The 15,015-nt window shown below is 38.3% G+C and overlaps 1 protein-coding gene across 10 annotated transcripts in view; it reads left to right on the top strand.

Moving 5' to 3' along the window:
- OSBPL1A (oxysterol binding protein like 1A) overlaps positions 1-15,015 on the top strand; it is a 243,936-nt gene that overhangs the window by 34,972 nt on the left and 193,949 nt on the right. For 3 of the 10 annotated variants that reach the window (XM_072735104.1, XM_026006517.2, XM_072735105.1), the window contains exons 2-4: positions 3,685-3,807; positions 11,372-11,457; positions 12,361-12,435. The exons of 2 other annotated variants lie outside the window; for them this stretch is intronic. In XM_072735104.1, the coding sequence (XP_072591205.1) occupies positions 3,687-3,807; positions 11,372-11,457; positions 12,361-12,435 (282 nt within the window). In that variant the 5' untranslated portion in view covers positions 3,685-3,686. Of the gene's footprint in view, positions 1-3,684; positions 3,808-11,371; positions 11,458-12,360; positions 12,436-12,526; positions 12,605-15,015 lie in introns of all 10 variants that reach the window. 5 more of the 10 variants (XM_072735111.1, XM_072735112.1, XM_072735107.1 and 2 more) reach the window with 4 other exon arrangements.

Raw genomic sequence — 15,015 nt, 5'->3', positions numbered from 1 at the left:
CTGTTCTGGAAAATGTTCTATACTCACTTGAGAGAAATGTATATGCTGTTGTCAGAATGTTTTGTATATTTCTGCTAGATCTAGTTGGTTTATTGTTTAGGTCCTCTGTTTCCTTCTGTCTTTATAAAGATATTTAAGTTCTGTCAGCTTTTGTTTCTTATATTTTGATCTCTCATTGGGTGTTTGCAATTGATTGCTTATTGCTGTAGTAAATCTTCTATTAAAATATAATTTTTTGTCCCTTGTACCTTTGATTTTGAATTTATTGTATCTGACATTAGTATAGTCACTCCTCTCGATTACTGTTTGCGAGGATTATCTTTTTCCATCCTTTAACATTCAGTCGATTTCTGTCTTTGGATCTAAAGTGAATCTCCTGTAGACAGCATATGATTGGATCATGTGTTTTTATCCATTCTGCCCATGTCTCTCTTGATTGGAGAGTTTAATCCATTTACATTTAAAATAATTACTGATAAGGAGGAACTTCTGTCATTTTGCTATTTTCTGTATGCCTTATAGCTTCTTTTGTCCCTCATTTACTACATTATTACCTTTTGTATTTAGCTGATTTATTTTGTACTGAATTATTTAAATTATTTTCTTTAAATTTGATAGTTATTTGGGGGGGTGATCATGGGGATTACATTTAAGGTCCTAAAGTTATAGCACTAATTTGAATGTATATTAGCTTTACTTAAAACACATACAAAAACCTTGCTCCTTTATGCTGTTCCCACCCCTTTTGGTTACTGATGTTACAGAAATACGTTTTTATACACCATATACCCAAAACATAAACTAATGCATTAGTCTCTTAAATTACATAGAAAACAAGATTTGGAGTTATAAACTAAAATTCTAATACTAGCTTTGAAACAGCATTTTTTTCTTTGTACTACTCATAAATCATGTAGAAAATAAAAAGTACAGCTATAAAGCATTATTATAATAACACTAGCTGGGGGAATCCCTGGGTGGCTCAGTGGTTTAGCACCTGCCTTCGGCCCAGGGTGTGATGCTGGAATCCCAGGATCCAGCCCCGCATCGGGCTTCCTGCATGGAGCCTGCTTCTCCCTCTGCCTGTATCTCTGCCTCTCTCTGTGTCTCTCATGATAAATAAATAAAAATAAAATCTTTTAAAAAAATAACACTAGTTGTTATTTGAACATGTATTTACCTTTATCAAGATGTTATTCCTTTATATGGCTATGGGTTACTGTCTAGTGTGCTTTTACTTTACTTTGCAGGATTCTATTGAGCATTACTTGAAAGGCAGGTCTAGTGGTAATGAATTCCCCCACCTTTTTGTTTTTCTGGGAAGGTCTTAATTTTCCTCTCACTTTTGAAAAGTAGTTTTTTTGTTAAATATTGGATTCATGGCTAACAGTTTTCTTTTTGTACTTTGAATATATTTGCTGACTGTCCTCCAAAACTTCTGATGAGAAATCTGCTGTCATCTTACCCTTGTATGTGATGATTCAGCTTCTCTCATGCTGCTGTCAAGATTGTCTCTCTTGAAAATTAGATTATATAGTGTATATCTCTTTGAGTTTCTCTTACTTGGAATTCATTGACTTTCTCAGATGTTTGTGTTCATGTCTTTTATCAAATTTGGGAAGCATTTAGCTATTATTTCTCCAAGTATTCTACCCCTTGTTCTCCCTGTACTGGGACTTTCATGATACATGTTGATGTGCGTGTTGGTGTCCTATAGGTCCCTTAAGCCCTGTTCAGATCTCAGTCTTTTTTTCTTTCTGTTTGTTTCTCAGACTCCGTGGTCTACATTGTCCTATCTTTCAAGGTCACTGAATCTTCTGCCTGCTAAAATCTGCCTTTGAATCCCTCAAGTGAATTTTTCATTCATTATTGTACTTTTCAGGTCAAGAATTTCTTCGTTTCCTAAGTTGATTTTCTCTTTATTTGTGTTTTCCTCTCATTTATACATTTTCTTGACTCTCTCCATCTCCTTAGATCTTCATATGTCTTTTTGACATCTGTGTCTAGTATATTTGCCATCAGATCTTCTTCAGGGACAGTTTCTATTGATTAGTTTTTCCCTTTGAATGGGCCCTACTTTCCCGTTTCTTTGTATGCCTTGTAACTTTCTTCATTGTTGAAAATTGGACTTTGAATCTAATAATGTAGTAACCCTCGATAGCAAATTCTCCTCTATCCCCGAGGTTTTCTAATTTGTCATTGTGGTTTTAGATTGTTGTGGGCTGTGCTAAGGATTAGGTTAGCCTGAACTGTAAATTCAAGGTCTTCTCATGTCTTTTCTGAGCCTTTTGGTGATCATGAGGAGTCATGTTCTAATTCACTTCATACATGCAGTTGTTTTTTGATGTGCTGGTCTTTAGTGTCTGGCTTTAAAAAGAGTAGAAACAGAAAAATGAAGGGATAAACAAAAGAGTGCTGGCGCTTTAAGTCCCCTGCAAGCTTAGCCCACTGGAGGGGATTGCAGCAGTGAGAGATGGTGCAACAGCAGTGACTGCTGGCTTCTGTCTGCATCTCTGTGATCAGAAGTAGCAGTGATCTGAGCCCAGATCTCCAATATTTGGAGTGCAGAGGTCTTTTTGTTCACTCTGGCTCTTACAGGCTGTTTCAGGAACACACGTAAAGAGAGATGGATAGCTGCTGGCTTGCTAAGAGTTGACACTGGCATAAAGTAACTACAGTTTGCCTTCTAATCTTGGTGGTGGTAAGCCTTGAGAAGATCCTAGGGTTCCAGAATAGTTGTGTTGGGCATATTCTGCCAGTTGCAGCTACTGTCTAGGTAGGGGAGTAGGTTCCTGTGTTTCATACTCTGCCAGCTTAGTAGAATCCTCCCCAGGTGTATGCATATTTTGAAATGTACTCGATACTGACAAATTGGAGCCTCTCCCCCTGTGACATAGGAAAGATTGTATGGATTTATATTCGTATTAGCAGTTTATTGCAGTGCATATTTTCTGTCTAGGACAGCATTGGGCATGTTTAACCTTTTTTTTTTTAATTGAGGTATTGACATGTAATGTTACATTAGTTTCAGATATATAATCTTTTTACTTTTGCTAATGTTGTAGTCAGAAAAAATTGATTTGCATTTATTAGAAGGAAATTTATATTCTGTGACTTGTGCTTGATATCATTATGACAAATGCTTTAAATTGGTTACAATCCTCTATATTTGGTTTGAGGCTTGGAAAAATAGGAGAGAAAACAAAGGAATTGTAAATATGGCCACTCCTAGATCTTTACCTGTAATTTAGGTCCCCCCCCCCCCAGGATATTTTGCACAGGTTTTGAATGTGTTAATTTATATTTCAGCCTTATGATATCTTTATAGTAATGACCATATTTTAACTTTGTCTAGTTATTATGGTAATAACTATTTACAAAAAATCATGTATCTATAAAAGGATTCTGTCATACAGTGTTAACAACAGTTCATGAGGTTATTTTGCAGATGAAGAAACTGAGGATTTTGAGAGATTAAGAAATTTGCCCAAACGTCTAGTACATTTTTTCAGTAATAATAAAAAGGGGAAAGGAATCTTAAGGTCACGTTCTGGCCTTGCAGCTGATTCGTTTAGTCATTTCATTAGCTGCAAAATGAAGATGACTTTTTTCCCTTTCTGTATTAGATAGTGTCTAAATGCTAATTATGTTATTAGGTAATAGCAATATTATTTTTAAACCTAGAAATGAACACTGAAGCAGAACAGCAGCTTCTCCATCATGCCAGAAACGGCAACGCTGAAGAAGTTAGACAGTTATTAGAAACTATGGAAAGGAATGAAGTAATTGCTGACATTAATTGCAAAGGTAAGCTTTGAGTGGATTTTTTAGCTTTCTTTTGTGAGTATGCATGGTTCTGTCATTTATTTAGCACAATATTTTGATCTTGCTAGAAATACCTATCTCTGTCTAGAAAGAATCTTCATAAGAGTCAGTAAAAGGTCTCCCTAAATCAGGGAAATTGAGATCTAGTTTTAACATTTAGTGTCTGTGACAATTTTATCAGCTACGAGAGTGACCCTGAGCCTACAAGATGCATGCTGTGATAGGATACGGTAGTTAAAGGAGCAGGTTTGATGTTGACTATATGCCCAGGGTCCTGTGAAGTACCTTGTAGGTGGTGGTAGGTAGGATCTCTGACCTCACTGAGATTAGTGTTGTAGATTAATAGATCAGACTAGTCTATACTATACAGTATATACCAGAATATGGAATCCCAGGGTGTCATGAAATCCCATGGGCGAAGTATGAAACTGGAACTAGAAGAATTCGCTTCTTGGAGGAAATAATTCTAAGGTGATCTATGAAGAGTGTATAGGGCTTACTCAGGTGAAAATAGAAAAATGTTCAAAGGAGATACAGCATGTGTCAAAGTCCAAGGTGAGAGGCAGTCTAGGTGGCAAGGGCCTGTAGGCAGGAGGGGTTGAGGGATAAGGTTGGGTAGGTAAGTAGCAGCTAAATATTAATGCACTCTGTGTAGAGGGTTGTACATATTACACTAAGGTGTGCAGAGAAATAGAATTTATCTTCTAAAATGGCTCTGATATTTCAACATGCACGTTTTCCTTCTTGGAGTATGGAGAACTAAATGTTAGTCCTCAAACTCAATTGCTTTTTGATAAATGATTGGTCTTCCAGAGCCTCTCAACTCTTCTTGCCCCATCTCCCCTTAGGTGGCATTTAAATGTAAAGATGAGCCTTGTGTGTATCTATAGCCTTTGGTTCCTCAGTGACCCTTTTCTTCTAGTGCTCTTTAAGTATATGTAGCTGAACTTGGGGACAAAGTCAAACTGGTGTCTCTGTTTGTCATACAAGTGGTGCTTCTTGGCTGTTACTTTGTGGCCACTTTGCAGGTGGGGGCTAGGATAGGTGACTGCTAGGCAATCTTTTCCTATCACCCGGATGCCACTTGCCTGTTCTTGGTGTTCCTACAGTTTATCTCCCTCTCTGGGCTCATGGCACCATGTCTCTGCATTTATGTCTCTCTCTCTCTCCCAGGCCTCTGTCCCAGATGCATATTTTATTCTGCTGTGTCACATTTTTCTCCTATCCTAGAGCGACAAACCTTCTGGCTCACCCACAGTGGGGAAGGAGTATTATCTTTGCAGCAGGGAGGAAATGATGATCTGAGTTTTCCAGAAAGCATGAGTTGGTTTTTGGTATGCTAAAGGAATTCTAAAAATCCTCTTGGTCCTTCAACAAAGACCAGTTCTTAATCTTTATCTGGGGATGCTATTTTGAAGGCTAAAATTATTCCCGGCATTTGAAAATCCTAATAACCCTTTATTATCTACCCTTCCCACCCTCACCTGTGGTTATTTTGGGTTAACTGGTGGGAAGTCACCTTCTTGGAAATGTAAAATTGAAACAAATGTGAATGCTTTTTCAGAATTTCATTGTTATACCTGGCAGTCAGACTTTGTCTTAGGGCAGTTTAAAGGATTTACATAAAGGAATGACACCAGATGATGTGCAGTTCACCAGAAGAAGTGAATAGGGAGAGGTGGGACTGGATGTGAGCAGTGTTTCCTCATGAGGATCACCTATGCCAGGCATTTCTAGGATTTCTTTTCTACTGATTTGTTTTTCCAAACCCTGAGAAATTGAGAAAATGGTGAAATGTACTATAATTCCTTAAGAATTAAAGCTTAACAATCAACATAGAGACGTTATTCGTTGGAAGGAATTAGTGCTGTCAAGTTGAAAGTAAGAGAAGGAAGCATTGACCTGCAGTTGAAGGTAAAGGCCAGTATTTGTAGGATCAGGGTACAAAGAAGGATCTAATCTGTTTTGCAGGTAGTTGTTGCTATAAGTGTGTGTTCTTGGTCCTGTTTTCTTGCAAATATTAATGTTTAGTTTTGTGCCTTTTCTTCCTTTTTTGACCTTGGGTTTCCTGTTGAGGCACCTGCCATCTTGGGCTTGTCTGGTTTGATCCAGCTTCTATGGAGTACTGCCAGGACAGGACTCTGACTTTCCTGGTTGCTGGCCTACCGATATCCTGTTAGAATTACCTACTTACTCTGATAATTTTTTTTTTTTTTTTAGGATTTTATTTATTTATTCATGAGAGACACACAGAGAGAGGCAGAGACACAGGCAGAGGGAGAGGCAGGCTCCATGCAGGGAGCAGCTTGACTGGGACTTGATCCCCGGTCCCCAGGATCACACCCTGGGCCGAAGGCGGCGCTAAACTGCTGAGCCACTGGGGCTGCCCTCTCTCATAATCTGCTAAGAAATACGTTTTGGAAGCAAAATTGTAACCTAGGTCCAAAAGTGCAATAGCACATGGCTCTGGGGGTCCCAAACAGACCAGGTTCAAGCACTCACCACTGACAAAATCCAAAGATGGAGAGGTGAGTGGGGGTGAAACAAGCAGGGAATTTATTTCAATGAGGCCAACACCAGAAGACAGTGGGCTAGTGTTTTCAAAGTGCTGAAAGCACTTCTAGATTTATATAAGGAAAATGTAGAACAAAGGTTGGTGAGTAGGTACAGCTGAGCAATAAAGAGTAAAGGGCAGTTGGATCATTGTCTTGGGATCCATCATGTGTTGTCAATATTAGGACAGTCCCTCTTTTTGAGGGGCTAGCTTGGTTCCCATTACAGGATGCTTTGCCTGCCAGGTCTTTTGCCTGAGTTAAAAGATAAGGCAGTAAGAAGAGCTTAATTAGTTAAAAAGTACAGACTGAGGTCAAAATAGAGGTAGTTAAGGCTACAACAGTGTCTTCTTTCGAAATAAGAACTTATGCTGGCCGTGTCTACATGTGATTCTGTGGTGGTGTCCTGTCACCTTGTTGGAAATTCTCGATGTGAAGCTACTTAAATGTTATCCATAATATCTGCTGGTGTTTCCCAGTGTTACAACATTCTTTGTAGGGTACAGTTCTTTGTAAATATTCCTCAATTTGACATTTCTTATTTGTTGAACAAAATTTTTGGATATCCATGGTAAGTAGTAAAGAGTATAAAGAATGAAGTATTTTAACATAGGATTTTGGGAAGTCCCATTTCTTGGTCCAGAATCTTACTTGGAAACCCTAGATGTGAGGAGACCAGTTCAGAATCTGATACAGTAACTTAGAGGAGACCATCATGGGTTAGCTGGGAGTAGAAGCAATGGGAATGGCAACAAGTAGGTATAATAAGCAGTTAGGAAGTAGAATCAATAGGACTAACTGAATGTGAGGGTTAAAAAGGAGAGAAGTGGCAAGAGTTTTGCTTATTTTTGACTTGAGAACGAGGGGAATAATGGCAGTTTGTTGAGGGGAAAAAAAAAAGGGGGAGAAGAACTAGCTTTAGTGAGTATGTACAGTTGACCCTTGAACGACATAGGGTGAAGAAGCACCCACTTTTCTGCACAGTAAAAAAAAAAATTCGCATATAACTTTTGACTCCCCCAAAACGTAACTGTTAATAGCCTACTGTTGACTAGAAGCTTTACTGATAATAATCAATGAACATATATTGTATGTTATATATGTCATATATTGTATCCTAATAATAAAGTAAGCTAGAGAAAAGAAAATGTTAAGAAAGCCCTAAGGAAAATACATTTAAAGTGTTTATCGACTAACATCTGTATGTAAGTGGACCCATACAGTTTAAAACTCATGTTGTTCAGGGGTCAACAGTGTACATATAAAATGACCGGTGAGCTCAGCTTTGCTCTTTTTGAGCACAAGCTATTTTGTGTAATCCAAATGGAGGTGTCTAGTAAGCAGCTGCAAAGGGGAATGTAGATTTTGAAGTCAGTAGTACATGAACAGTGAAAGCAGTGGAAAAAGGCCAGGAGATACATTATTGGAGATACCAGTAATGAAGGACTAATCGGACAGTGGAACTTCCGAAGATCCCGAGAGAAGTGCTGGAACGGGGAGAGGTGCAGGGCTGTGGCAGCCTGGAAGGCATGTGAGCTGTGTTGTCCAATGCTTTCCAGTGCTGTGGCAGCTGGAAAGTGCCCCTGGGATTCGGTGACAGTGTTGGCAGATTTAAACTTGAGGACCATTTGAATGACATGGTGGGAGATGAACCTTTTCTGCCCTGGGTGGTAGGAGGCTAACGGGAATGGAAGGGGATGGAAAGGGGAAGTGCAGGCAGAGCAGGAGGGGAGAGTGAGGACAGTAGCTGCAAGGAGAAACAGGATCGGAGAGGGCTTTCATTGCTTTTGGTTATAATGAAGAGGAAGGGGTGGAGGATAAAGGAGAAGAGTACCTGAGAAGCAGAAAGGGATGGAATCCAGGATATAGGATCTGGATTGGTCTTAGATGTCAGGAAGGAAGGATGGAAGAATGCCTATTGGTAGCAGTGAGATAGTAGATTTGGCTCTAGGAAGCCCAGGGAGTTCCATGAAAGCTTTTCTTCTCATTGTGAAGCTAAGAGACTGAGGCCCTTTGTGAAGGGGAGGTGTGTGGATAAGAGGCTTAAAGAGAATAGGGAGGACTTTTAAGTGCATGTTGTAGAATGTAGGAGAGACATCTGCCAAGCAGAGTCTAGAGTCTAGCTGAAGTATGAGATCCTGAGTTTAAGGTGCCATGAATCTACAGGGTTCTGTTATTTTTCTTCTACCACTGTTCAGCCACCTGGGAATAGTTACAGAAAAATCAAGCTAACATACTTACCAGGCTTCGAGGTTTTTGTAGGCTACTGTGACAGTTATGGAGGGGATTGGCAAGGAAGTTGAAGTGAAGGATCAAGATGATAGATTTATTGAAGGAAGTAAAGTGAAGGTATTTACATATATGAGAACTGGTTAAAGAATGAAGGGCTGATTCAATTGCATAAGTCTGGAAGGATACCTATGTGAACAAGCCAGAAAGAGGGCAGTTGGTGAGCTCAGAGATGATGACATCTAGGCTCTGGCCATGGGACTGGGTGTGTCACATCAAGCAGAGGCCAAGTTTGCAGGAAATGAGGGAAGCTGAGAAACTGAGAGACCAGGATACTAAATAAGTAGTAGACACCCATAAGACAGTGGCACACGGTTTGCATGGGGAGAAAGACTGTTGCCTAGAGTTACTTGGTGAGGGGTGAGCCGGTGGGATACTGCTAGATGGCGGCACAGAAGGTGTTTGAGACTTAATGGCAGAAGTCTCAAAAGAGGGTTGCAATTTGAGTGGAGTCCTTGACTAGAGATAGCATTGGGTTTTGATGCGGTGGCTCATTTGGCTTCTGTTGTGTGAGGATCAGTGGATGTGTGGGAATTGTCTGGGGAAGCTCCACCTGAGGGATACAGGAGAGTCCTTGTCCTCAGAAAGAGCTAGGTTTCAGTTGAGAACAGAAAGTAAGAGAAACATTCCATGAAATAGACTGTGGCTCTAGGATTTATTGACTCTAGATTATAGGTTCTAGAAGGCACATGTCTTAGAGGAAACAATTGTGGGAATTTGGGTAAGTGGCAAACAATCACAAGACACTATTGGTGGTATCAGTCCCTTGGGGAGCTGTCAGAGGCTTGTTCTGGGTGCAGTGAGGCTGGTTGGTGTCTGGGTTTCTGTTGGCTCAAAATCTAAAATCCAGGAAGTGAGGGCAGCCGTTAAACCCTAGTCCCTCCCAAGGAGTGCCCCTTGGGGGGCAGCATGCCCCTAGGCTCTGGTAGACCCTCCAGGGTGCTGGGCTTTAGAATTCAATAGGCTGTATGCTCTTATGCCTGATTTGGAATTTTGATAACCTTCTGGAGGTCTCTCAGCTCTAAGCTATAGTACCCTATTATTTTTTTTTCTTTCTGAATTGATTTGTATAGTATGTTTTCATCACACACAATTACTCTATACCTCTCCTCAGCAAGGATCCAACATTTCATTGCTCTTAACTTTGGTTCTTGTCTAGTTGGACTCTACCACTCTCATAACCCATATCCTCATTATTTGAGATTTTTATCTGAAGTCAGGACTCCATTTTCTGTCTCTATCTGCAGAGCTAACAACTTTCCAAATGCTGCAGAAGGGATTCTTTATCAATTCCATCTTCTGTCCACTCTTACAACATGGTACAGGTTTTCTTGTCTTTTTCTTTCTTTTTTTTTTTGCTTTAATATATTTATGCATAAAAACAGAAAACAGTAAAAAGTTCTGAGAAACCCTCTCCTCACACACCATGAATAATGTTGGTGAACAGTGAACAGAAAGAGAAATTGACGCAGAAAATTATTGCTGTTATCACAAGTCATTGTATTCCACAGTACCTTCCTATCTGGGCCCTTTTAAAACAGTTTGTATTTATCTTGTATTAATATTTGTTAATTCCAAGCCTTATCGGGTTTTAATTTTATAAGGTAAAGGATATATCCTTAACTAGGAAACTAAGAAAGATACATAGCTCTCTGGTCATTTTGCCTGCATTCAAAACACCAGGTTGTATACATCCATTTGTTCACCAAACAATAATAAAATGAACACTAACTTTTGATTAGTCATGTTTAACTTCTCTGGGTATACCCTACTGCCTGGATTATGACATGTAAAATTTTTAAAATTTTTATTTAACGTATAATGTATTACTGGTTTCAGAGGTAGAGATCAGTGATTCATCAGCCTTGTATAATAACCAGTGCTCATTCCATCCATTGCCCTCCACATACATACAAACACACCCCACATCATCTTTATCTATTCATCTGATACACATCTGGGCTCTTTCTGGAGTTTGGCTCTTGTGGACATCCCTGCTATAAACACTGGAGTGCAGGTGCCCTTTCAGATCATTAAATTTGTATCTTTTGGATAAATACCTACTAGTGTAATTGCTAGGTCATAGGGTAGCTCTATTTTCAACTTTTTGAGGAACCTCCTTACTGATTTTCCAGACTGCCTGCACCAGGTATGGCACAGATTTTCAAAAGATGTTTTTCATGAAATACTGTGCTGAGAGGACCAGGTCTTTGCTAGATGATGGCAAGATTTTTAAAGATTCAAAACCTTGGAGCCAATTAGAGATCATCTACTTTGAATATGACCCCCATGGTGTCTCTTTCTACCTTTTTAAGAATGAGGATATAGGGGATTCCTGGGTGGCTCAGTGGTTTAGCGCCTGCCTTTGGCCCAGGGCACGATCCTGGAGTCCCAGGATCAAGTCCCACATCAGGCTCCTGGCATGGAGCCTGCCTCTCCCTCTGCCTGTGTCTCTGCCTCTCTCTATCATAAATAAATAAAAATCTTAAAAAAAAAAAAGTGACACCAGAATCTGGGGCTTATGGATTCTAATCATTATACTTGTTAAATTTCTTACTGTGTCCTGTCTCTTGCCTCTCATTCATCAGCAGTGCAATGTGAAGGGAAGATTGGCCAGTGAATGGGAATACCTTGCTAAAGAGAAATTTTTATTATAAAATTACGTGAATAGCAAGTAAAAATGCCTTATCTTTTAACATTTTTAGGAAGAAGTAAGTCTAACTTGGGCTGGACACCTCTTCATCTGGCGTGCTATTTTGGACATAAACAAGTGGTTCAGGGTCTGTTAAAGGTACATTTATGGCTAAAGTTTTTAAATGAATAAAAGAAATATTACTGCTATGGAAATTATGAAAGTCTTAGAAAAGCCAACTAACCATAGTAGATTACTTAACACTAACACACTTAATTATTCTTTGCTAAGTAAATAAATTAGGTTAGCCTGATGACTGGTTAAAATTCTATTTTTTTTAGTCATTTGATTTTTCCATTGACTTTTTAAAATTGCAAAAGTGAATGTGTGAGTTAATGTGAAGATAATAGTTTTTAATATAACAGTTAAAAAATAACCTAAGCACATCCTAAATAATTTAAAAAAGATGCAGAATCTCTTAATGAGCACCGTATGATTTAAGATCTCACATTTTTTCAATTCTGTGATAATGTTTCACTTTGATATTTCTGAAATTGTCTTAAAATTGGGCAGTACATTTAAGTAGTGGCTTTTTTTTTTACTGAAAACTTATTAAATTGGTGGAGAAAATATGGTATTTTGTTCAGAATATTCTTTTTTCAATATGAGGGTTTCTAAAGTAGAGTGAAGGTCTGTAGATTTTTAAAGGAAAGCAGTTTTTTACTCTTCGACCTATTATGAAGTAGACTTTTATCTCTAGTAGCTTTACTGTTTTACTGTGAATTGAATTGAATTGAATTTTAGCATTGACAACCAATGAATATTAACATCATTTTAATTTTGAAATATTTAATATATTTTTTGGGTGCCTGACTGGCTCATTTGGTAGGGTACACAACTCTTAATCTCAGGGTTTTAAGTTCAAGCCCCATGTTGGGTGTTGAGATTACTTAAAAATAAAATATATATATTTTAAAGAAATAATATAATTTTAGAGAATTATTTTCACCTTTATGTATTTCTTGACATGTGGAAGATGTCTAAAGTTTTCATGTTTGTCAGGCTGGTGCAGAAGTGAATGTATTGAATGACATGGGAGACACGCCGCTTCATCGAGCTTCCTTTACGGGACGAAAGGTGAAAACATTCCACATTTGGTGTTTGTGGGTGGAATATTTGGGAGAGCAGTGACATGTTTTTTTTTTTTTTTTAATGACTCTATGAATAGGAACTGGGCGAAGCCACAACAAATACATAAACCAGCACTTTGGGTCAAAAGGCCACAAGCTCTTGGAATGAACGTGAGGTCAGGTATTTCCACTCTGGAATCCTGATAGGAGCTCTTTCAGTCCCTGCTCCTGTCCTCTAGGGATGGGGAACTCCTGATAGTTCTTTTTTTTTTTTTTTTTTAAACTGCTTCATTGAGGTAGAATTTTATGTTGCATAAAACTCACCTACTGTAAGTGCACATTTTGGTGATTCTTAGTACATTTACATAGCTGTGCAGTCAGCTCAGAACGTTTCCTCATGCCTCTTTATGTTTATTTCCTTCTGTTCTCCCCTGCCTCAGGCTGTCACTGATTGGTTTTCTATTTCAAGGATGTCTGTCCTTTCTAGAAATGTCTTGTAATTGAAATCCTACAAACTTTTGTGTTTGGCTTCTTTAATTTAGCATGATATTGTTGAAGTTTATTCATGCCATAGAATCCATATATCCGTGATTTCTTCCTTTTTATGACTGAATAACTTTCCATCTTATGGCTATATCACATTTTATAATCCTTTCACTGTTCACTGGAAGGACTCTTTTCCCATTGTGTTGTCTTGGCACCCTTGTTGAAATGAATTGACCGTAAATTTCTAGACTTTCTGTTGTCTTCCTTTAATCTGAATCTATTGTTACATCAGTACTACATTGCTTTTATTACAGTAACTTTATAATTAAGTTTTGATATTGGGTGGTCTGAGTTTTCCAGCTGTGATTTAAATTATTTTGACTATTTTTAGTCAAAAGTTTATCTCCAGGGGTGCCTGTGTGGCTCAGTCAAGGTAAGCATCCGACTCCTGGTTTTGGCTTAGTTAGTGATCTCAGGGTCATGAGATCCAGTCCAGCATTGGGCTCTGCACTCAGTGCAGAGTCTGCTTGAGCTTCTCTCTGCCTGCCCTGCCCAAAATAAATCTTTAAAAAAAATTGTATTTCCATATAAATTTTAGGATCATTTTAATTTCTACAAAAACACCTGTTGGCATTTTGATTGAGGTTGTGTTGTCTAGGGTCTATGGATCCATTTGGGAAGAATGGCTACTTTAACAATATTGAGTCATCCAATCCACAAATAGGAAATTCCTGTTCCTTTGTTTAGATCTTTAATTTCTGTTGGCAGTGTTTGGTAGTTTTCAGTGTACAGATATTATACTCCTGTTAAATTTATTTCCAGGCATTGTATTCTTTTTGATGCTATTTTGAATGGAATTTTTCTTTTAATTTCCTTTTCTGATTTCTTCTTGCAACTGTATAGAAAGATAAGTTGATTTGTTGTTAATCTATATATTGTGTCCCTGTTGTTGACCTGTATCCTGTATCCTTGCTGAATTTGTTCATTAGTTCTAGTAGGCTTTTGTAAATTCCATAGGATTTTCTCTACACTGGATCCTATCATCTGCAAATAAACACAAATGTACTTCTTTTCCAGTCTGGATGCTTTCTTCTGCTCTTATTTTACTAGGTCCTAGTAAACTGTTGAATACATATGATGAAAGCAGAAATCCTTGTTTTTTGATCATAGGGGAATAGCATCTAGTTTTTTTTACCAGTAAGTATGATGTTTGTGGGTTTCTCTTAGATTCTCTTTCTTAGGTTGAGGAAGTGTTACTCTATTTCTAGTTGGTTGAAAGTTTTTTTTTTTTCTCTAAGATTTTATTTATTTATTCATGAGGGACAGAGAGAGAGGCAGAGACACAGGCAGAGAGCCTGATATGAGACTCGATCCTGGGTCTCCAGGATCATGCCCTGGGCTGAAGGTGGAGCTAAACCGCTGGGCCACCCGGGCTGTCCTGGTTGAAAGTTTTTATCATGAATGAATGTCTAGTGCTTTTCCTGTCTTTCGAGATGAGCATGTGATTTTTTTCTTTAGTCTGTTAATATGGTATATTACATTAATTGATTTGGGGATTTTAAACATAGCTGTGTAAATCCCACTTGGTACTGGATAATGTCTTTACTGTGTTGCTGGATTCTCTTTGCTAACATTTTGCTAGGGCTTTCTTGGGTCTGTATTCATGAGAGATACTGCTTTATAGTCTTGTTTTCTTGATGTGTTTATTTGACTTTAGTAACAGGGTGATACTAGCCTTATAGAATGAGTTGGAAAGTGTTCTTTTTCTCCTGTTTTCTGAAATAGTTTGTAAAGGATTGGTGGTATTCTTTAAGTAATTGATAGAATTCACCAGGTAAGCTATCTATGCTTGGACTCTCTAAATGGGAAGATTGTAAATTACTAATAAGCCATCTATGGTTGGACTTTCTGTGTGGGAAGATTTTAAATTACTGAAACAACTTAATTATTTTATGTAGGTCTGTTCTGATTTTCTGTTTCTTTGAGTCCATGGTGGTTATTTTATCTTTCTGGATTTTTTTTTAAATCTCACTTAAATTGTCTAATTTCTTGGCTTAAAGTTATTCATGATGCTCTCCTGTGACTTTTCTGGCTATAGGGT

The sequence above is a fragment of the Vulpes vulpes genome, chromosome 13 (assembly GCF_048418805.1).
Source record: "Vulpes vulpes isolate BD-2025 chromosome 13, VulVul3, whole genome shotgun sequence".
NCBI classification, from domain to species: domain Eukaryota; kingdom Metazoa; phylum Chordata; class Mammalia; order Carnivora; family Canidae; genus Vulpes; species Vulpes vulpes.
This window is presented reverse-complemented; position numbering and strand designations above follow the sequence as displayed.